We start from the raw sequence: 23724 nt of genomic DNA, 5'->3' as shown, positions 1-23724 counted from the left end.
AAAAATCATTAAGATATTAAGATCATGTTCCATGAAGATATCTTAAAAAAAATTCCTACCGTAAACATATTTTTTTTATTAGTAATATGCATTGCTAAGAACTTCATTTGGACAACTTTAAAGGTGATTTTCTTAATATATTGCACCCTCAGATGCCACTTTTTAAAATAATATTGTCCTATCCTAACACCATACCTCACTGGAAAGCTTATTTATTCAGGTTTCAGATGATGTATAAATCTCAATTTAAAAATAAAATTGACCCTTATGACTGGTTTTGTGGTCCAGGGTCACATATTGATATCATGCTTTTTGTTATATGCTCAGTCCCCATGAATAGTCTTTAAAGTGTTTATTGTTTAAACACAGTCTGGCCTTCAGAGATGATCAGATGAAGATTAAAGTGTGTTGTAATGACTCAGTTTATGTCACTGAACTGTGAAAGTGTCAGAAACATGAGACGCCTTGGGAGGCATTTTCATTTTTGTTCATGTTCTCTACAGCACAGGAAGTGTGAGGTGAAGTGAGGAGCAGCAGGAAGTGATGTGCTGATCTATGATCTATTACTGTTAGAGGGTCAGTTCATGTTTCATCTCAGTGTCTGTCTGTCAGGCTTAGATTGTGTTTATCTGCACTAATGGTGATTATAGTTCTGAATACAAGAAAACTCACTGAGTTGTACTGTCTAGCAATATCTGTCTTCATCTCGCCCAGCACTCTCAACTGTCTCTCTCTCTTTCTCTCTCTCTCTCTCTCTCTCTCTCTCTCTCTCTCTCTCTCTCTCTCTCTCTCTCTCTCTCTCTTTCTCTTGTCAGTGGAGGTTGTTTGTGGTCAGGAAGTGTAAATGTGCCTCAGTGCTGCTTGAGCAAAAGTCAGTGCAGAGCACATCCGCTCTATATGTCTTTAAAAGAGGGCTTCACTGAAGGACACGGCTGAGGTGAGCTCCATTCTCTCCTTTTCTTTAAACCATCATGACATTAGATATTATAAACCACATCATTGATGCTGCTTGTTAGGAGAATGTGAACATGTAAACCAGGCATATGGCTTATGGAGGTCTCCATTACCTTATGAATGACATGTAAAAAAAAAAATTGCTCATTTCTGTGTGTGGTTTTGACAGACTGTTTCAGTACTGCAAACACTGACTCTGGTCCTTTCGATTGGACTTATATCATGAGAAGTGTATAATTATCAAATAAACTTGATTCTACAGGTGCTCTTTGCAGTGTTTCATATCAATATAATGGTTTATATTGTCTGTATTTATATTGCCTTTGTTGTGTAAATGCTAAACACAAGTAGTTGTTGCTGTTAAAATGACAGAAATGAATGTTTCAGCAGTCTCATGCACATGGCTGTAAAGTGCCGTGGTTTTGTGGTGTCATAGCGGCGTAGATGATGGCTAATAAAAGTGTTTCATCTATGCTGATGCACTTTAGACTGAAGTGAATGTTTACATATTCAGAATGTATGATTATATACTGTACTGAATGATCATTATATACATGTAATTTGTTTTTGAAATCTCAGGCTCTTGGAGCTTGTTGGTTGAAGATTTTGGTCGGTGTGGGAGGAAACTGTGTTTCTGAACGTTAGTCTCAAAATGGATGCCATGCTTATCACGGAGAACAAATACTGAACATGAATTCTACCTAAACTCTTCATGATGACAATCTGAATGAGAAGACTATGGAGGATATAGCAGACTATCAGGAATCTGAGCCTTACGTGGAGGCCATGCAGTACATAGAGAGGGTGAAACAGGAGAGCGAAAGCCTTCAGAATGAGACCATCCCGAGGAAGTGCTGCGTAGGTCTGGACGTGCCAGATCACGGCATGTCTTTGTACCCCGTCACTGTTCCCTGTGCTCCTCTCCCTTATGCTACTGTGCAATGGGACGCCCCAGGAACGCCCGTAGAGCCTCCCGAAACATCTGAACCCGAACTAGACTCCATCGCCGGGCCAAGGTTCGACTGGACATTGGATCTAACTTCCACAGACCTCAATTACATCCCAAATCAGGACTCGGTTGTTGATTTTTTGCCTGAATCCGAGTCACAACCAGACGTCAGACTTGCGTCTTCCCAGGTATGTCAGTGAAACCGGAAGGGCCTTGTGGTTTTTCTGGTAGACATGTTCTTGTATCAGTAACCAGTGCCCTGCTCTCTTAATACTGCGTGTGTGTGCACTTATTAATGTGCTTTTATATATTGTTACAAAACGTACAGTATAGTTTGTTTGAATGAATTACAATATCAGTTTGAGTTGGTCTAAGATTGACCAGAAGAAAAGGATAGTGAATGTTTGTTTGAGGGAAGTGAATGTGTTCTGATGTTTTTTTCCTCCAATAGATATGTGATGCTCAGATGTCAGATATACAAAAACAACCAGAACTTTCACATGAAGAGCCCCCTACATCATTTGCAGATGTCAACGGTAATGTCTTGATTATAAAAGTCTTTATTTTTTGATCATGTTTTTTTTTTTCAAGGTGATGTGATTTGAATAATAAAAGTGCTTTAAATCATATTGGGGTGTGGTTGTAACTGTGTGACAGTTGTGAAATGGCCATGTGTTCGTCAGCTGTGAATGTTGAACTGTTTGCTGACTCAGTCGATTTGGCTTCCTCTCCATGAGTTTTGTTGCGTAACCTTTAAAATGTGGCCGCATGCGCAGAAGTTTCCCATTGGCCATTGTATTCCTAGAGGTTTGGACTTGTTGTTTTGTAGGGTCTTTTTTTGTTCTCATAAATCAATATGACATGGATGCATTTATCTGTGCTGCTTTCCATCAGATTCCAGAGCAGAAGCGACTGAAGAGCATTTTGAACCTTGTGATGGTGTTCAGATCTTAATGGACGACTCAGAGATTCAACCGGGTCAAGACAGTTTACAGTCGCAGGAAGAGAAGGAACCCGACCTTCCTCAAATGTTAGTCCTTCCCCAAATGACTTTTGCCCATGAGGAAAGCACAGTTTCAGACAGTGAAGAGCAAACAAGTGCGTGGACTGAGACCGAACCAAATGAAGAATCATCAGATGTAAGAACCGATATTCTGGATCAGATTCAAGGACCTGATCAATGTCTGAAAAAGGAAGAGTCAAGTCCTTCAGAGGTCCAGTCTGATCAATCACAGGATACCATTATTACAGGCCCAACAGAACCACCAGAGCAGCTGTCGAACCTCACAGAAGATTCTGTAGAACTCGAGGAAGAAATACTGACCCAACAGCCAGAAAAGATAAGCACATCTGTTATAGTGACAGAGATGAACCAGAATAATGGCACTTTACAACATTCAGAAGAAATCCAGGACCACTCGGAGCAATTCAACGCACCAGACCAAGAAAATGTAGAAGTACCTTCAAGTTCAGAACAAAAGTCTGAATCTGAAAATGCTCTGCCAGTGCAAGTAGAATCTGAGCGGAGAGAGCAGGCTGAGCAGTTTGGATGTCCAGATATAAATGAATCCTCAGAGCAGATCCAGTGTTCAGATGAAGAGAAACCCTGCGAGCAAACAGCACAATCAGAGATGGAGCCATCAGAGCATTCAGACGCATCCAGTGACACAAACCAACCTACAGCGCTGGCACAACAAGTACAAGTACAGGACAAAACATCAGAGGGCCATATGCAGGACGAGCTGCCAGTTCTAGACACAAAGCTTGCTGGTCCCAGCATCAACAGTAGCATTGAGGTCGTGGACAGGGCCAAGGCTCAACGGTTGGCTGAGAAGCTTTACAGGTTGGACGGTTTTCAGCGTACAGATGTGGTCAGACATCTGGACAAAGAGTAAGTCTTAAAGAACTAGTTCACTATCGGAACAAAAATGTACAGATAATGCACCCACCCCCTCTTTTTGCAGTTGAAAAGAATTAATGTTTTTTGAGGAAAGAATTGCAGGATTTCTCTCCATATAATGTATATGATATGTTTGGTGCCCCCAAGTTTGAACTTCCAAAATGCAGTATACATGCAGCTTCAAAGGGGTCTAAATTATCCCAGCCAAGGAAGAAGGGTCTTATCTAGCGAAACGATCGGTTATTTTCAAAGCAAATTGACAATTTATATGCTTTTTAAACCTCAAATGCTCATCTTGTCTTGTCTCTGCGATGCGCATGCACAGTCTGTGTGATCCGGGTCAATACAGTTAGGGTATGTCGGAAAAATTCTCCAACTTCAAAATCGTTCTACATCGCTGCAGAAGTACCGACCCAGTGTTTACAAAGTGAACATAGAAAGAAGATCAAAGGCCCTTTACAAACAAAGGTAAAACAGCATTGTAGAATGATTTTGAAGTTAATGATGAAAACGATGGGAGTTTTTCAACATACCCTAACTGTATTGACCTGGATAACACAGACTACACATGTGCATTGCAGTGACGGGACAAAAAGAGCATTTGAGATTAAAAAGTATATAAATTGTTCATTTGTTTTGAAAATAACTGATCGTTTCGCCAGATAAGACCCTTCTTCCTCAGCTGGGATCATTTAGAGCCCTTTGAAGTGGCATTTAAACTGCATTTTGGAAGTTCAAGTTCACCATAATATTCATTATATGAAGAGAAATCCTGAAATGTTTTCCTCAAAAAACATAATTTCTTTACGACTGAAGAAAGAAAGACATGAACATCATGGATGACAAGGGGGTGAGTACATTATCTGTACATTTTTGATCTGAAAGTGAACTAATCCTTTAACATAACATTGATTAAGTGTCATGCAGGTGTATGTATTTCCACCAAATCTTATCATTTGCTGTTTCTTTTGATAGCAATGAGTTCAGTCATGCGGTTGGGGAAGAGTACCTCAAATTCTTTGACTTCACCAACCAAAGTTTGGAGCAAGCACTCCGGTAGGTTTCTTATTCCCAACATCTGAGCACACAGTGAAGAGATCTGTCAAGAGATCGCTTTTCAAACCAGGTGTTTTGGGCTTTTCCTGATTCTTAGGTCATTTCTCAAGGTGGTGGTTTTGATCGGTGAGACTCAGGAGCGTGAGAGAGTCCTGCAGCATTTCTCCCATCGTTTCCAGCAGTGTAATCCTGACACATTCTCCTCAGCGGGATCCGTGCTCACGCTCACATGTGCCATAATGCTGCTTAACACAGACCTACATGGACAAGTGAGTCTCATGTAACTATCATGTCATGTAATAATCTTTAAAAAAAACTCTTGAATAACCTGATCAACTACAGTCTTTGTAAGAGTAACCCTTTTGTGTCATCAGAATGTTGGGAAGCCCATGTCTTCAGCTGATTTTGTGTCAAATCTGGACGGCATGAATGGAGATGAGAATTTCAACAAGGACCATCTGAAGGTGTGAGCGCCAAAGAGTCAACCCAAGTTGTTTATGTGTTGCATTATAAGCGCAGTAGTAATTCTTTTTCTTCTCTCTTTCAGAGTCTCTACAGCTCCATCAAGAATGATCCACTGCAGTGGGCCATGTAGGTAAACTGACCTGCAGTGCTGATCTGACTTTGTCAGATGCTTCATCATGTTTATCTCTGTTCCTAGAGAGGAGGAGGTTCTGGCTAAATCCATGATGCTCGAGCAGGATTTGGACCAGAATGGACATCTGCGTTCAAAGAGTAACCCCTTCCAGGATCTCCCTCACGACACCAAGGCCACCGTGTTCCATAAAGGATTTTTAAAGCGGAAAGCACATGCAGACATTGATGGCAAACGCAGTGAGTAGCAGTGCGGATAACAGCATGTAGGCACATCTCTGTGCACAGCCTTTCAGTATTGTAACTCATCAATATTTAACAAATAAAAACACTTTTAACTTTAAAGGGGTCATCTGAGGCCCATTTTCCACAATCCCAAGTTGATATGATACTTTAGGGTCTTAATAAGAAGTCTATAACACACTTCGGTTAAAATTTCTCAGTAGTAGTGTAAAAATCGTTGTTTTTACATTTGTCAAAGTCAGCCCTTTTTACAGCGAGCTGTTTTGTTGCATTTACCTTCAAATGTTAATAAGCTTGGCTCACCCCACCAGAGATGGACACTCGAGACTAGACTTTCACTTTCACTTTTCACTCTCTCTTCGGACACGCGCCAAGTTTAAGATCTGCAGATAATGCATTTTTTTAACAACAGAAACACAGTAGATTCATTTACTAAAACACAGCAGAAAAAAACAATGCTGCAAATCTAGTTTTATTTTTCTTTTCTGCTCAAGATGAGAAGGTTTGATTAGACACTTTTAGTAGATAATGCTTTTAAGTAAATATTAAAATAGTACTATCGATTTCAGGAAGAAAACTCTGAACAGAAACAGTATTTTTTGTCACATGTACATCTAAATGTAAAACATACAATATATGTAAAAATGTGTATATACAGTACAGACCAAAAGTTTGGACACACCTTCTCATTCAGGTGTGTCCAGACTTTTGGTCTGTACTGTAGATATGAATTCAACTGAAAAAACTTGTGAAAAAATATCTTTCAGGTGGTCAAATAGCAAATAGTGGAGCTCTGCAGCCACCTACTGGTAAAAGTTGTTTGTAGTTGTTTTTTTACTTTTAAAACTGGATTTTCCAAAAGATGGGCAAAAATCTTACACTAAACCATGTGAAATTATCCATGTTATCCCCATGAATTAAAGTTAGAAATGTGGGCTTTTATAAAGTGAATTTTACATAAAAAAGCAGTTTTTGTATAAAAACCCATTTAAAAAATATTTATTTATTAATTTATATATATTTAAAAAATATCACTAACCCACTGAAAACTGCACAAATGTAGAGTAAAAACTTGAATAAACATAAAAATATACAGTACAGACCAAAAGTTTGGACACACCTTCTCATTCATTTGAATAAGAAGGTGTGTCCAATATATATATATTTATATATATTTGTCCAGACCTCTGCTTGGAAGAAATTATAGAGGCAGTACCTCTTGGAGGTTTAATTGAATACCTCTGACTTATATCAAAAATAAATACTTTATTTGTATGGTTTTGTAATAGCTGTGTCACATATTTTCTTATGTGTCATGGTTGACAGGACTCTTATTATAGAATTTGGTTGCAGAAAAACTGTTTTGAACATGGTAATGGAATAAAACATATAAGTAACAGGCTGGATGTACATTAACCTTACATCTTAAACACCTCTTTAAAGTAAATATCTCTATACACTCTAAAAAGTGCTGGGTTATTTTTGTAAACACATTGCTGGGTTAATTGTGCTGGGTCAAAATTCTGGGTTGTTTGAGGCACTGTAAACACACAGTTGGGTTGATCATGCTGGGTCAAATGGACTATAAGGGGTTCTTTCACTATGAACACCTGGGTTGGGTTATTTTGACCCAACCGGTTTGTTTATTTTTTTTCACTTCATCGAACATTCTGGATTCTTCACTCGTCTCGTCGCCAGGCGGTCACGCACCTCGCAGCAAGCAGGATTATAAGGTAAATTAATAATATGATTATATAATTATTTACCTTTATTTTTAATAAGTTGTGTTTTAGAGCACACTGATTTCACTGTTTAATGCAATATTTGATATGTCGCTGTGCGGGGTTGGCATTTTTATTCCGTGAATGACGAACGTTGTAACTTAAGCAGCCTAGCGATGTACTTTTTTGCCTCAACAATCGCTTTATTGTTATATAAAGTGTGTGTGTGTGTGTGTGTGTGTGTGTGTGTGTGTGTGTGTGTGTAGTGTTATTTGTATAATTTACAGTATACATATGGCCTTTATTTTAACGCCTTATGGAAATAGTAGGTCAGAAATACGGGGGTAAGTTCCTTTACTGTCTGCATACTGTATTGCTTTGTAATGTTTTGTCAAAATTAGATCATTTCATACAAAAATTGATCTTTTAAGGGCATATTTTTCAAGTAAATGTTTGCGACGTGCCGAATCCAACGATAGATCCATATGTTTTATGTTGAGCATTTTCGCGTTTTTTTCCTTGAGGTAACTTATCTGCATTAGCTAAAACGCTATGTCCCTTACTTTAATAATGTTAAACCACAATATGACTGGTATGTACTATTGTTTATTACTTAAATGTAATTTTGTCTTAGCTACAGTATGTAAAGTTAGACTTAATCTCTTGTGGTGTATGTGGCCGTTCACATGTCGCGTTTTTTGCGCACTGAAGTTCGTTATTATACGCTCATAATGGAAGCTCATTTTTTCCAGGCGCGGGACATGGTTGCTTAGCAACGGCAGACGCCATGGGAGAGCAAGCTGCGTTTTTGTAAAGAAAGCGACGCGTCTTGCGTTTTCACGCGTTTTTAGGCGCGGCATGTGAACGGCCCCTTACTCTTCCTCTATTTTAGTGAATGCCTGTGTTGCATTACAAACTAGGAGACCAGTATAAACCTTAAACTTATTGAACCACATTTGTTTTTCAGATTTGATCAGATTTCACAAGACTTTAGGAAGCTATATCCAGAGGCAGACTTTTTGAAGACTGGGCTACAGTTGCAGACCTAATTCTTGCCAGTGCTCAGTGAGGTGCATTCAGAGCTGGGTGACATGACTTAAGGTAAGCTTTTTCTAATAATATGTCAATCTATAAAACAATATGCAACTGTATTTGACACACATCAACTGGTAAATACAATGGTACAGTAACACTTAACTAGTTGCTTATTAGCTTGTATATTGGCTGTTAATTAGTACTTATGAAGCACAAACTGATGCCTTATTCTGCGTGAGCATATTCTACATCCCTGAATCTGACCCCATACCTAAACTTAACCTGCAGTAGTTGAATGAGGGTGGGAATTAATTTGCATTATTTAAAGGAATGAAGAAATCTTCATATGAAAGTGTTTCAGTTTGTTTTGATTATAAAATATGGTTCACAGTTTGCATATTATTCCTATGGTTTAGATGCTAAAGGGGAAAGTGCTTTCAAAGTCCTGCCCACTCTGGATAAAAGGTCTTCAGACCCACAACCACGGAATCCCGGAGGCCATTCATTGACGTACAACCTGTAAGTTTTGTTTTACGTTTTCTGCTCTAATAAGGGTGTATGTATATATATATATAAACACAGTGGTGGCCAAAATTATTATAACAGTTGTATTTTCACCAGCTAAAAAATGATTTTAAGTCAGTGTTTTTTATCTTTTGCTGTAGTGTGTCAGTAAGAAATATCAGTTTACATTGGCACAACAGCCAATCCTCCACACAGAGATCTGATCTCATCATCATCCAGTCTGTCTGGAATGACATGAAGAAACAGAACAAACTGAGACAGACTAAATCCAGAAGAACTGTGACAACGTCCCCAAGATGCTTCAAGAGACCTACCTGCAAAGCTACCTGAAAAACTATGTGTAAGTGCACCTAGTGTAGGGCAAAAGCTGCTTTAAACACAAAAGGACGGTCAAACCAAATGTTGATTTAATTTAGTTAATCAAGGTTAATTGATTAAGAACATTTATTTATGACATTATTTTTGACAGCGTCATTTTATGATATTTTTAGACAAGTGCTTAACTTTTAACAGTATTGTAGCTTTGCAGTTAGGTCTCTTGGAGCATCTTGGTGACGCTTTCACAGTTCTTCTGGATGATGATGAGATCAGATCCTGTGTGGAGCACAGAACAAAAATGTCACTGGATTATCACAATTAATGGCAAAATGAATGGAAATGTAAACCGATATTTCCTAGTGATTTCCTTCCGATAAACACTAGTAACCGATAAATACTAGTGTTCTAATAATTTTGACCACAACTGTATGAAAAGTTGAGAAGTAAAATGAGCATTTATTTCATGCCTCTGTGTTTATGTTCATAAAATACACTTAACTTAAAATGTAATGTTGCAAGACTAAATGCCGTATAATTAACAGGTGGGGACCAACATGGTGGATTTGAGCCTTGGGATGAGACAACAACATTTCTAGACCTTCGCCATGGTTCCAGGCCATGCCATTGAAGCGGACTTGTTGCCTGGGAATTTCTCCAGCTTGCAGTATATCATATTGATGGACATAAGTCTTCATGTGTGAAGTTTTTTTTTTGGCCACTTGTAACATGTTTTAAATTGTAAGAATTGTCTGGTGGACTCTTTGTTTGGCTTAGTTTTAATGGCACAATGTTTGGAATGATTCTAATGTGGTAATAATTCATTTTTGAGTGTTCTGCTGCTGCAATGTTGACATAAAGAATATGAATATAGTGTGCCTTGTTTACAGTTTTGTTTAAAAGAAACTGATCTACTAAAACCGTTATTTGTGTCTTTAAGGGTTGGACAAAATGTGTGACAGCTGCACCTATTTGAAAACTGTATTAAAAAGAAATATGAAAACTCATTAAAATGACATTTACATATTAAATTTTTGTGTTGTGTAACTGTATTACAGAAAAACAATAATAATTTTACATTCTTTTGTGATTTATATATTATTATTGGTAAATATAAAGGTAGCAAGGCAATTAGACAATAAATAACCCATTATTTTGGTAGTTTTTAACCCAGCAACACAGTTAATCTGACCCACTGGTTGGGTCAAATAAACAACCCAGCATTTTGGGTCAAATGATTTAACCCAGCACTTGGGTCAAAACAACCCAACGCGTGTTCTGTCCCATAGTTACCCAGCAGCTGGGTTATGGTTGGGTTATTTTTTAACCCAGCACTTTTTAGAGTGTATATTTATATAAAACCATATATAAGAAGTTTAAAGGTGCCATAGAATGGAAAACCGTTCTATGGAGTCGCTCTGTGAAACAGCCAATCAGAGCAGAGCTCATCATTATTATTCATGAACCTTCCAAATAGGGTCATAACAGACCATTGCATTCTAGGGATAAATCCTAGGGTAAAAGGACCTGTAAACCATTTCTGTAGAATGTTTGCCTCTTCCTATGTCATATACCTACTATGTTGGTATCAGAAAACAATTTAAAATATTGTATTAATGCATTCTATGGCACCTTTAAACTAATATGGTTTCAAACGCATGTTATCAGCACCATAGACATGATAATCAAACCCAAACAAATGTACATGGCAGAATATCTGAGCTATGAGTTGTAAAGGCACAGCCTTATTCTGGAAAAGGGGGCAGGGAGCAGCAGCTCATTTGCATTTAAAGAGGCATGTATGAAAATAGCATGTTTCTGCATCCACTTGAAATAAGCATTTTCAAAATTATATAATAAATGATCTGTGGGGTATTTTGAGCTGAAACTTGAACTGAAACACAGTCACATTCTGGTTACATTTGAGACGTATAATACATCTTGTAAAAAGGGGCAAAGTAGGTCTCTTTTAAGTTACTCAAGCTAGTGGCAAAACATGTAAACAGCCTACTTTTTTTTTTTTTTTTTACAAACATTTTAAATTAAAACTTACCATTGACAAAACAAAAGCCAATTTCTGTGCCTTTTCTTTTACATTTAAATATTTATTACAAGCATCCTGCAAACTTTTTATACCTACTTCAAGTGCCATCAATCCTTGTTTATTTAAAAGTGCACTTTTCCCCACTTTAAATCTAGCCAAAAAGCCATGAATTGATTGTGAAATACAATAGACTTTATATATAATTATAGACATTTAATAATAATCACTAGTAGCATTTAGTAGTAATCACTACATTTTGGTGTCAATCCATATTCTTTTTTAACTTGAACAATGTGCTGTCATTTTAATTTATCGCATACAGCATAGCAAAAATAAACTTGTGCGGAAACACATTGCTGGACCACATCCATCTGCAGTGTGAATGCTCTAATCTATAAACACAGGCACAGGAAAAAAAAACACACACACCACAAAACGGAGTATGTGTGAAACACTTCAAGAAGTATAGAAGAATAATTCATCCCCTTTAAAGCACTGATAAAAACTGAAAAAATCTTGTGGAGCTCACAAATTTGCTTGTCATTAAGTCATTACTAAGTAATTTTTCAAATGTCTAGTCAATGAGTTGAGCATCCCGATCCCTAGAGCGCTGGACAGGCAACATTTCACACTCTAATAACCAACTCAATTGATTTGCAGCTCCATGGGGGAAACGAAGCTGGAAGACGTTTTATGCCATGCTGAGGGGAATGGTGCTTTACCTGCAGAAGGTTTGTTGCCTGAAATTGATGCTGGATATTAGTAAGATGTACAGTGCTTCCAGAAAGTAATCACAGTGATTCGCTTTTTCCATATTTTGTTATGTTACAGCCTTATTCCAAAATGGATTAAATTCATTATTTTCGTCAAAAATCTGCCAAAAATACCCCATAATAACAATGTGAAAGAAGTTTGTTTGAAATCTTTGCGAATAAAAAACTAAATCACATGGACACAATTATTCACAGCCTTTGCTCAATACTTTGTTGAAGCACCGTTGGCACCAATTACAGCCTCAAGTATTTGAGTATGATGCTACAAGCTTGGCACACCAATTTTTGGGCAGTTTCTCCCATTCTTCTTTGCAGAACCTCTCAAGCTCCATCAGGTTGGATGGGGAGCGTCATTGCACAGCTATTTTCAGAGATGTTCAATTGGGTTCAAGTCTGGGCTCTGGCTGGGCCACTCAAGGACATTCACAGAGTTGTCCCGTAGCCACTGCTTTGTTACCTTGGCTGAGTGCTTAGGGTCATTGTCCTGTTGGAAGATGAACCATCGCCCCAGTCTGAGGGCCAGAGTGCTTTTGAGCAGATTTCATCAAGGATGTCTTGTGTGAGTCCTTCAGATGCCTTTTGGCAAACTCCAGGCAGGCTGTCACGTGCCTTTTACTGAGGAGTGGCTTCCATCAAGCCACTCTACCATACAGGCCTGTTTGGTGGAGTGCTGCAGAGATGGTTGTTTTTCTGGAAAGTTTTTCTTTCTCCTCAGAGAAACGCTGGAGCTCTTTCAGAGTGAGCTCTTTCTTGATTCCAGACTTCCACTATGCTCATTGGGACCTTCAATGCTGCAGAATTTTTTCTGTACCCTTCCCCAGATCTGTTCCTTACTACAATCCTGTCTCAGAGATCTACAGACAATTCCTTGGACTTCATTCTGTGGGACCTTATATAGACAGGTGTGTGCCTTTCCAAATCATGTCCAGTCAACTGAATTTACCACAGATGGACTCCAATCAAGTTGTAGAAACATCTCAAGGATGATCAGTGGAAACAGGATACACCTGAGCTCAATTTTGAGTGTCATGGCAAAGGCTGTGAATAATTCTTTACATGTGATTTGTTTCGTTTTGTTTATTTGTAATACATTTGAAATATGAATTAAATCCATTTTGGAATAAGGCTGTAACATAACAAAATGCAGAAAAAGTGAAGCCCTACAAATACTTTTTCTATATATACCTTGTCAAAGCATCAGTACAAATATTAGTAAAAATGGTCATTGATGAGCTGTGTCTCTGTCTGTCTAGGATGATTATGTGAAGGACTGCCAGAGCTCAGAGGAAGTGGTCAGTGTTCATCATGCTTTGGCAGAGCGAGCTCTGAATTACACCAAGCGCCCTCACGTGTTTCGCCTGCAGACGGCCGACTGGAGGGTCTTCCTCTTCGAGGCTCCGTGAGTTTGTGTGCAAATTTTCCTTAAACCCAAATCATTTAACAGTTCCGCCTGAGTGATCATCACGTGTCCTACAGTTCCACGGAGCAGATGAACTCCTGGATCGGCAGAATCAACCTGGTGTCTGCGCTATACTCCTCGCCTCCGTTTCCTGCTGCTGTCGGCTCTCAGAGGAAGTTCTGTCGGCCCATCCTACCTGCGACGCAGTCCAACCTCATGCTGGTAATGGCCTTTCTGATCTGCTGCACTGTCTGAGAATAGCCTATCAGTTAGCAGGTGTGGGTGGACATGATTGACTACAATTTAAACTTGTCTATTATGGACTACATCCCTAAATATACGTTCACTCCAAGAACAAAAACTATGACCGTAACTATATTAGCATCCGTCCACAGCAAACGACAATCATGTCTGTAGTGAGACACCAGCTTCCCTGTTTCATTAGAAAGTCATTCAGCACGTCAAGCACCTATGTCTCATTAGGGTGTGGATCAGTGTATTTGCATCTGTTTTTGTTTTCATCAGGACAAACAGCTGCAGTCACATGCGGCCATGTTGCACAGCTTCCAGGAGGACCTGACATATCTCCAGCAGGAGGCGCCGGACAGCAGAAAGAGCAAAGCCAGAGAGCTGGAGGAGCTACGGCAGAGAGAGGAGTACTTACAGTATGAGGTGTGTGTTTGTTATGGCAGGACCTTCTCATAATACATAATGCATTTCACTTACAAACTCCAGAGGCCTGATGTATAAATGACACAACATTTAGTGAGATGAAAAGTCAACGTGTTCTTAAAAGAAGTCAACATTCTGCATCTCAGTTGAATTTCTCTCAGTTTACTAGGATAGTTCACCCAAAAATGTTCATTCTCTTTACATTTTTTTCCATGATGACAGATTTGTCTGTTTTGGGTGAGCTATGCTGTTTAGATATTTGTGACCCTGGACCACAAAACCAAAAATAGCCAATATACATTGTATGGGTCAAAATTAAAAAAAATATATATATTTTATGCTAAAAATCATTGGGATATCAAGTAATGTTCCATGAAGATATTTAGTAAATTTTCTACTGTAAATAAATAAAAACTTAATTTTTGATTAGTAATCTGCATTGCTAAGAATTTGGACAACTTTAAAGGCGATTTTTTTCAATATTTAGTTTTTTTTTTGCAACCACTTTAGATTCCAGATTTTTAAAAAAGTTCTATCTCGGCCAAATATTGTCCTATCCTAACAAACAATACATCAGTGGAAGCTTTCAGGTGATGCACAAATCTCAGTTTTGAAAAACTGACACTTATGATTGGTTTTGTGGTCCAGGATCACATTTTTGCCGAAAAACAAGATCATGGACATTTTAAGCGGTGTAATATTTGCGGTCAGTATTATCTGTTGACTTGCTAGTTTTTAGTACTGTTCAAGGCAGTAGTGTGTCATGTCTGAATACTGCAGTGGTGTATAAAGTACCTGAAAGCCATACTTAAGTAAAAGTACAGATATCTTACCAGAAAACGACTTTGGTAGAAGTTAAAGTCACCATTTAGAATATTACTTGAGTAAAAGTCTTAAAGTATGTGATATTTATTGTACTTAAGTACAAAAAGTATTTTTTAATCTTAAATGTACTTAAGTGTTAAAAGTAAAAGTACAAGTAAATGCAATTTTTTTCGCAATTGCGAGTTTATATCATCCATTTCTGAGAAAAAAATGTCTGAATTATTTTTAGTTTATATTGCAATTCTGACATTATTTCCCTCAATTGTGAGTTTATATCACCCAATTAAGAGAAAAAAAAGCCAGAGTTTCCTGAAAAGAAGTCAGAATGTGAGAAAAAAGATGCAAACTAAAATTATTTCTCACAATTGTGAGTTTATATCATCAATTTCTGAGAAAAAAAGTCAGAATTCTGAGTTTATATTTCACAATTCTGACTTTATTTCTCACAATTGCAAGCTTATATGACCCAATTCGGAGAAAAAAAGTCAGAATTGAGAATTTGAGAATTTATCACGCAATTCTGGGAAAAAAATCCAGAGTTTCTCAGAAAAAGATAAAATTCACAGTTCTTATTATGAGTTTATAAACTTTGTGTTTGCTCACAAATACTTTTGTGACAGAAATAAAGAGGTGAAGGAAAGAAAACAAAATTTCAATGCAAATGCAATTTTTTTTTTGAGGGAAAGGCAATAATTTTGTGAGCAAAAACTGTAGATAGAATGCAATACTTTTGTTAGATTGTTTTTTTTTTTTTTTTTGCTAAATTAAGAAAAAACCTGACTTCTGACTATATTGTAGTAAGTAACAAATATGCTTCGGGAAATGTATTGGAGTAAAAGTATACATTTTAAGTAGGAAATGTAGAGGAGTAAAAGTAAAAGTAGGCTGAAAAATAAAAACTCAAGTAAAGTACAGATACTCCCAAAAAATACTTAAGTACTGTAACAAAGTGTTATTACTTAGTTACATTACACCACTGGAATATTGCATATGGAAATGATATGCAGATGATAAAAACAGCATTTCATGGATAGGGAATAGAGCTTTTGTATGAGCTTTTTGTATGTTTCACTACCTGCAATGTTTGTGCCAAATCTGGTGTATATACAGTTTAAAACATTTTCATACAGAAGGCCTCAGAAGACATGAAAGCTTTTAAACCTTACTTTGTCATACACTTTTTTACAGGGAGTTACAGCATGAAAAATTATAAGTAAAGGTGTGTTATCTGCTGCATTTCACAGAAATCTCGTTATGAAGTCTATCTTAAAGTTCTGGAGGCCTGGCAGGTGCTGGAGAAATTTGATTCATTGGACGGAGACAGACTGATTGCATTTGATGAGGGATTGTGGAGAGGAGTGACGGACGAGCAGCAGGACGAGGCCGACGCAGGGATGAAGCGATCTCACTCCAGTCCATCTCTGGAGCTAGAAACGCCTCCGCAGCCTGTCGTCAAAGTCAGGCGCAACATTTCCGAGAGACGGACCTATCGAAAGATCATAATTCCCCGCCGTAACAAAGAGATTTAAAAATAATAATAATAATAGGACTACAATGTATGAACTCTCACACACAAACTGTTGAGACAAGCTTGAAGCACTTGAATCCGTCAAGATTTTACGTCATTTAATATATTTTTAAAGTCCTGTCCAAGGTTAAAAAAAAAACAACTGTAGTCTTTTTATGTACAAATGTTTTGCACAGTCCTCTTATTAATTGACCCTGTTCATACCGTCCACAAGAGGGAGATATTGCTCAACTTGTTTAAATGAAGGACAAGACCCAAGTCATTAGTTCTTACCTCACATCTCAATAAGAGTTAAGAGGACTGAATGTGTCCTTTGCATAACCAAAGTAAACAGAGTGAAGATTGGATACGGTTTGTGTTTTTTTTTTTCTCTTTGGAAAAGCAACACGCTTGCTCCAGCCACATTTTCCTGAATGCTGAATGGCTCTTGTGTATCAAGTGTTTGTGAATATCTCATATCCTTGCATTTAAACAACAGCCTGTCATTAAGCTCAGATGCTGAGGATGTGTGTGATGGATTGTGCCTTTAGGCTCTGGATGCTCAGGATGTGTCACTTGATAAAGATCTGAAAAGCCAATATCAGATAATGCCGCCTGTTGACACGTAAACAGATTGTGAGGAAAAACAATCAAACTGTCATTGAGTCAGAAAATGACTGAACGCCACTTAGAGACAGACTTCTGCTCTTCTACCACATTATGAAGCACCAATGTAAGTACAAATGTGCTTCTAAATATGGCAAGACGATTGACTTTATACTCGAGCGATTTGAAATCCTGCGGCTGGCTGCTGGATAGCATAATGTGTAAGAAACTTAAGAAACCATTTTGGGTTATTTTGAAGCATCCACAGCTACAATCGATCTGTTTTAAAACGTTACGTCTTTGCACAACGCGAGCAGCAGCCGTTCCTGGTTCCACTGTTGGCGTAAGGTCATGACCAAAGCTCAGTGCTGGAGCCGCGGAGCGTGACGTCTGCGCAGCCGCTTTTACTGGAGTGAGCTCAAGTTCTTCAGTGTTTTTGTTCCTGCACGTCTGTCTAACTGAAGGGTTTTGTGGCCACTTGTCAGGCCTGGTTGAGTAATTAAAAAGGCAAGCGGAGGCTTTTCTTCATTAAGGGTCCTAACCAACACTCTGCTGCTCTCATTCTCGCTTGATCTATCACAAAAATTCTTGACATCATTCCTCTGAATTCCTCTTTGTGCCAGACTTGGCAGATGAAGCGTTAACTCTGGTTTCGATGGTGGCTGTTCTTGTCGCTCATTCTCCATCTGCTCCAGTGCTCTTACTGCGCTCCTCATCGCTCCCCTGTGTTTGTCTCATGATGTTTGTTGGAGGTCGGATGCCTTCCCAGATGGAGAGATGTGAGAGACCGTAAAAGCAAAGACTGTTTTAAAGACTGTTGTAATTTTGCTTCTAGTCTTTACCTCTGTGAGTAGGCACAATTCATCTGTCCGTCTCCTCACACTTTAGTTGTTTCGTTGTCTTGTATGCCATGTTAAGAAATGATACTGATCAGACGCTCTCAGTTTAGATGAGGATTCAAACGTGGGTTACACTGCTTTGGTTCTTTTATATCCCTGAACATTTCTTTCACTCACAGACCTTAAGCAAACATTGATGGTTGTGTCCCTCTAAGCAGACTTTTATTTGTGTTGGTAAAGTGGGTTTCTGCAAAAGTGGCCCGGGGCGTCTCGGCCGGTGACCTGAGTTTGGCCTCAGTTCTGGGCCACATTCCCGCCACTCACAACAGCCTAAAGACACATGCCACCAGGAACAATAACAGACTGCATTCTTCATACTGGTAAGTGAAGCAAGCAAAATGTCTGTGAGACGCGTCCCATGTGTTTTTGCAGATGACGTACTGTACATCTACTGATGCATTGATGTAACTGCTGATGAACAATTATAATTTGTCCTGTTCAGCATTGTATGCATCAGAATAATTCTAGGTCATTCTCATACAATGGTGCCATTTGTGCTTTAAAATTTCTATTTTGTTGGAAAACTTACTGTTGAACTTTCAAGTGCACTCTTAAAAGTAAAGGTGCCGTAGAAGAACCTCTATTGTCTGAATGGTTCTATAAAGAACCTTTAACATCTGAAAAAGCTTTCTGTTTCACAAAAGGTTCTTTGTAGCAAAAGAAGGTTCTTCAGATTAAAAGATAGTTATTGTTCTTTGTGAAACTAAAAATGGTTCTTCTATGGCATCGCTGTGAACTACCTATTAAATCACCTTCATTTTTATTTGGTATCTCCCACATCGTACCAGTGCTGCCATATTTCTGAACATAAAGATTTTTAATGGCACATTTTTAAAGGGGTCATCGGATGCCTATTTTCCACACATTGATATGATTCTTTGGGGTCATAATGAGAAGTCTATAACATGCTTTGGTTAAAATTTCTCAATGGTGGTGTTAAAAACACTCTTTTTACCTTGTCAAAATCAACCCTTTTTAGAGCCAGCTATTAGGTTGCATGTTTCTTTAAATGCTAATGAGCTCTGCTTGCCCCGCCCTCTCTACCGTGAGATGAAGAGCGGTAATGTTTACTTTAGCCGCATTTAGCAGCGAAACTTGCTAACTAGCATATTATTAAGAAAGACAATTTGGAAAGATGCATAAAAACCCTTATACTTACTTCTGCTGTGGGTGAAGCTACATCACAAATGATTCGCATTAACAGACATGTTTAGATCAGGATTGGCGCTTTCCTTTCAAAAACGAAAGTCCTCTGCATCTTCAGCGGCTCAGATGTCGGGAGTAAATAATGACTGCTATGTTCAACGATGGCTGCTGTGTTCATTATTACATCAAACAACAGAACACCTAAAACATCAATCGGAGACATTCTTGTCTTCCCCTGCACCTGAGTAAACACAATGGTGATCGGAGTCGGACTGTTTCAGCTCTGTGAGGGCGGGTCTAAGGTAAGGCTCGTGTCAATCAAATATTGTGGGAGTGGCACACCGACAAGAAGCTGAGAATGACCTGATTTTAAAAAGGGATATTACTTTTAAAGATGAACATTTTTTTTTATCATTGTAGGGTGGTTGTGTACACACATTAATGTTCAAACAACATGTAAAAGAGCATCCGATGACCCCTTTAAAATATTGACCTTTCTTAAAAAATTAAATAGGTCTTTAAAATATGGTAGTATAGCTCCTTCTAATACCGAACATTATACCTGAAAAAGAATATATGATCCCATTTAGACCCTGCATTCAGTCCAGTGGAAATCACGCCTCTTTACTGTTTTTGTCGTTTGGTGCCAAATGGAGCATAGCGGCCTCTGACACAAAGTAGATAAATATGGTATAATTCTGACTATTAGGTCTAAAACACAACCACAGCACTATTAAAAATACCTGCTATAGGGAGAAGCTGAGAGATAAAGCAAATCATAATGTCATATTGCAGATTTACATTTATTACACAGAAACTTTTACTTGCAAAGCAAAGCAAATAAAAGATCTTACTGTCTGCTACCACAACACAGGTCATTCTTTCACCACAAAACTTTCACCTAAACTTGCAGGCACAGGCAGTGCCCTATGTATTATGAAATAGGTATTTGGTATTCAAAAACAGTTTTCCTGCCCATTTTTAATGTTCTTACACAATGTTTATGCAGGCTGCTTGTGACAAACAATTTTTTTTTTAATTTTGAAAATTACTACTCGTTTTTTTTTACTGAAAAAAAAAATCTAAAATATTTTTTTTTTGTTTTACCTTTGTGTAATTTATTTAGAATCACTGTATAATAATAATAACTCAAAACCCTTATGCGACCCTGGACCACAAAACCAGTCTTAAGTCGCACAGCTATATATTATGTAGCAATAGCCAACAATACATTGTATGGGTCAAAATTATCAATTTTTCTTTTATGCCAAAAATTATTACGATATTATTTAAAGATTATGTTCCATGAAGATATTTTGAAAATTTCCTACTGTAAATATATCAAAACTTAATTTTTGATTAATATGCATTGCTAAGAACTTCATTTGGACGACTTTAAAGGTGATTTTCTCAATATTTTCTTTTTTTTTTGCACCCTCTGATTCTGGATTTTCAAATACCTGTCTTAACAAACCATACATTAATTGAAAGCTTATTTTCATTCCATTATATCAGTTTTCAGATGATGTAGAAATCTGTTTCTAAAACCTGACCCTATGACTGGTTTTGTGGTCCAGTGTCACATAATAATAATATTAATAATAATTAATATTAATGTTTAGACATTTTAATGGACATCAGAAATAAATTGGTGTGAAATTATACAACAAATTATATTATTAAAGTTAAGATACATTTGGTTAATCAGCGATTGTTCTATTTTGGTCAAATCTTTTTTTTTTTTTTTTTTTCCATTGAAATGGATGTTTAGTGAACAATGTGTTTTTTGTTTCAATTAGAAAAATTGGCCAAATTCATAGGTTCATAATGAACCTGTTTATTATGCAGGTTTATTAGGGTTGGATCTGTACTTTTGAGGAATGCTGTCGACCCCACATAAGCCAAACACCCTATGGAGGACAATAGGCTCAACAAAACTGATCACTAATTAATTGCCATTGAAAAGGCTGCAAATTTGATGTCATAAACTGACAGTGTTTGCTGTTGAAATCAATTAATGAGGCTGGTGGGTTCATTCACCCAATCTGGGTTAAGTGCTTCTGTCAAAGCTACAATGACCCTCTTCACCCACAAATAACCAGCAGACTGAGGAAGAACAGCTTCATGATGTCAGCTGACACGGCTCTTAATTTATTTTGGCAGACCGACGGTTCTAGAGGGGACTTGGAGTTTGTTGTTGACTACAAACGCAAAGTTTCCAGGCGAGCGGTGCAGGACAGGGAGCGTAAAAGTTTGGCCTCTCTTTGAAACACACATGAAGTATTAGCACACCAACAGTGAGCTGCCTTCTTGGCTAGAGCTCCTGAAGGGCCCCTGTCTGCCTGTTATTTGGCTCCTGTGATGATAGTAACACATGCCCACACACTCCTGGCCCTGCTCTCTCTCTCTCTCTGTGCCCTCTGCCCAGCCCCATTTTCAGAGGCTTTGTCCTCTCTCAGCTGTTCCAGCCCGGTGCCCGTATTGTGCTGCCGGACTCATTACTGGCAAACCGACAGCCCGAGCGCCATGCTAATAGGGCTAGAGTCGCTCTGGGCGAGGGGAAGGGAGGGGTAACATTGTGAATGAGGCACAAATACAGAAAGAGGCTGTTAAAAGAGACAGGGAGGAAGTATTATCATTGCCTTTATGGCCACACATTCTTGTTTTTCTCACTCTCTTTGGATTTCAGCAGCATCAAGGTTTGATAGTTGTGGTCATTACGCAGCGGGCAGGAGCCCAGTTGGCAGAGCTGGCAGACATTTTTTAAAGTTGATGGCAGGAGGGGATTTTGTGTCACTTTTGCCTCCATGAAAGGCACACACACTTGTACATTTTTACATTTTTGTTCCTGGTTATTCGTTTCTGCGTGCTTGAACAGAAACGTTTAAATGTTTTCAGTAAACAAAGCTAAGAAAATAGGCCTACAAAACTACGAAAAAGCAGCTTGTTTTATAAACTTGACAAAGCGTTTAAGTGAGGTTTGAAATACAGGTTTTGATGTCAAAACGTAACTGTACAAAAAAGCAAACGGTAGCTTACATGCAGAGCGGAATCAAGAGTTATTTTCCAAAATGGTTGGCGATCAGGGTTTGCCTCTAAACGGTTTATAGGGGAGAGTGGGGGCGGTTGCAACATTGCTTATTTCTTCAAGCAGGAATAAGATACAGAGATGATATTCATACTGCACATGCTTTATTGGCCCCTCATACTTCCTGGCAGAAATCAGCCACATGTGATCAGTCCTTCTACCAAAAATCATTTTCTCTGCAAAAAAGTAATTTTTTTAAAGATTAGAGAGATTTTTGGTCATAGTGTCTAAGTTGTTTGTGTGACGCATTGTAAAAACATAACATTTTAATCTGTGCGTTCTTAGCTTCTAATAGGCATAGCTAGCGTGTGCCAGTAATATGTTGTCAAGCTAATATACCAGTTTTATCATGGCTATCACTGTAGGGACAGTTGCAACACACTGTTGAAACCGTCCCAAAATGCTGTCCCTTACCACAATATTTATTTAAAAGCTTGCCATAAAATTACATAATTGTAATTTTATAAAGAAATTGCAAAATTATATTTAAGAATGATTTAATTACATTTTATTGAATGTTGCAACTGTCCCCTATTGTGGGGACGATTGCAACATTTCACTTTGTCTATTTAAGTGTAAATTGTATGTATATTATCATATGTACACATGTTTTAGCAATATGGGTGAGTAGCTGACAGATGTGGCTTTATTGTATTAAAATTTCAGCTTTCTAATGCAAACAGTTTCTGAGAAACTAAAGGAAATGCAAAAAGTGTTGCAACCGCCCCCACTCTCCCCTACTTGCCTTCTAGAAGACCTTTTACAAGACTTTAGATGTCTGGGTTATAGATAATTGATTTATGTACGATTTCATTTGTTACAATTTGTGTGCTAGGCCTAATAAAATGTACTTGTTGTAAACTTTTATTTTGCTATAAACACCAATTCTCTTTCTTACCTTAGCCTACTACACACTGTAATTCAAAATGGTTAATATAGATTATGGGAAATGTTTAATATAAACTTAAGAGAAAAACAGCTGTCACATGAGGGAGGTGATGCTCGTGTGTTATTTTACATTTTAGACCTAGCCTACTTCATTTCCAAACGGTTAAACTGATGTTATTAACATTTCCCGCGCTCCCGTTGGTATATTTACACAACATTCAGTACTCATACAAAACAGAGTAAATATCCAGGGTCTTCGACGGTCAGTGTCTTTATTGTTCAGGATTCTCGTCGTGTACCGGAGCCCCAGGCGCTCGTGTTCTCGGTTTCCGAGTGTAAACGGCCGCTCATTCATCACTCGCGCGCGTTGGATCCAGGTGGGCCGCGGCACCGTCGAACCGTGGCCTCGTTAAAGAGCCATTATAATGAGGCCACAAAGAGGCGAGAAATAATTGCAAATAAAAGTACGTGATGCAGAAAATAAAAAAGGAAATTAAACAGATGCGCATGTTTTCTGGATCATTGCTTTTGTCCCTTTCATGTGTTTCGTTAAACCGCTGACTGGCGAAAAATATGCAACATAAT

The 23724-nt window shown here is 38.1% G+C and overlaps 1 protein-coding gene and 1 long non-coding RNA gene across 2 annotated transcripts; both read left to right on the top strand.

Annotated features, from left to right (window-relative positions):
• The first annotated feature begins 814 nt into the window (after nt 1–814).
• LOC141335326 (PH and SEC7 domain-containing protein 4) lies at nt 815–16873 on the top strand. Its single transcript, XM_073840749.1, has 14 exons — nt 815–937; nt 1534–2091; nt 2355–2439; nt 2798–3794; nt 4779–4859; nt 4957–5128; nt 5234–5323; nt 5407–5450; nt 5521–5693; nt 11997–12067; nt 13363–13508; nt 13586–13730; nt 14034–14180; nt 16250–16873. Exons 2-14 carry the CDS (start codon nt 1693–1695, stop codon nt 16532–16534), a joined length of 2835 nt encoding a protein of 944 aa, XP_073696850.1. The 5' UTR covers nt 815–937; nt 1534–1692; the 3' UTR covers nt 16535–16873.
• On the top strand, nt 7618–10323 carry LOC141335887 (uncharacterized). The gene is made up of 3 exons (XR_012355638.1): nt 7618–8518; nt 8869–8971; nt 9838–10323. It is a non-coding gene; the product is annotated as an uncharacterized lncRNA (long non-coding RNA).
• Nucleotides 16874–23724: the final 6851 nt, after the last annotated feature.

Source organism: Garra rufa, chromosome 5, assembly GCF_049309525.1.
Source record: "Garra rufa chromosome 5, GarRuf1.0, whole genome shotgun sequence".
Lineage (NCBI taxonomy): Eukaryota > Metazoa > Chordata > Actinopteri > Cypriniformes > Cyprinidae > Garra > Garra rufa.
Note: the sequence above shows the minus strand (reverse complement) of the source record. Positions and strands in the feature narration are given on the sequence as shown.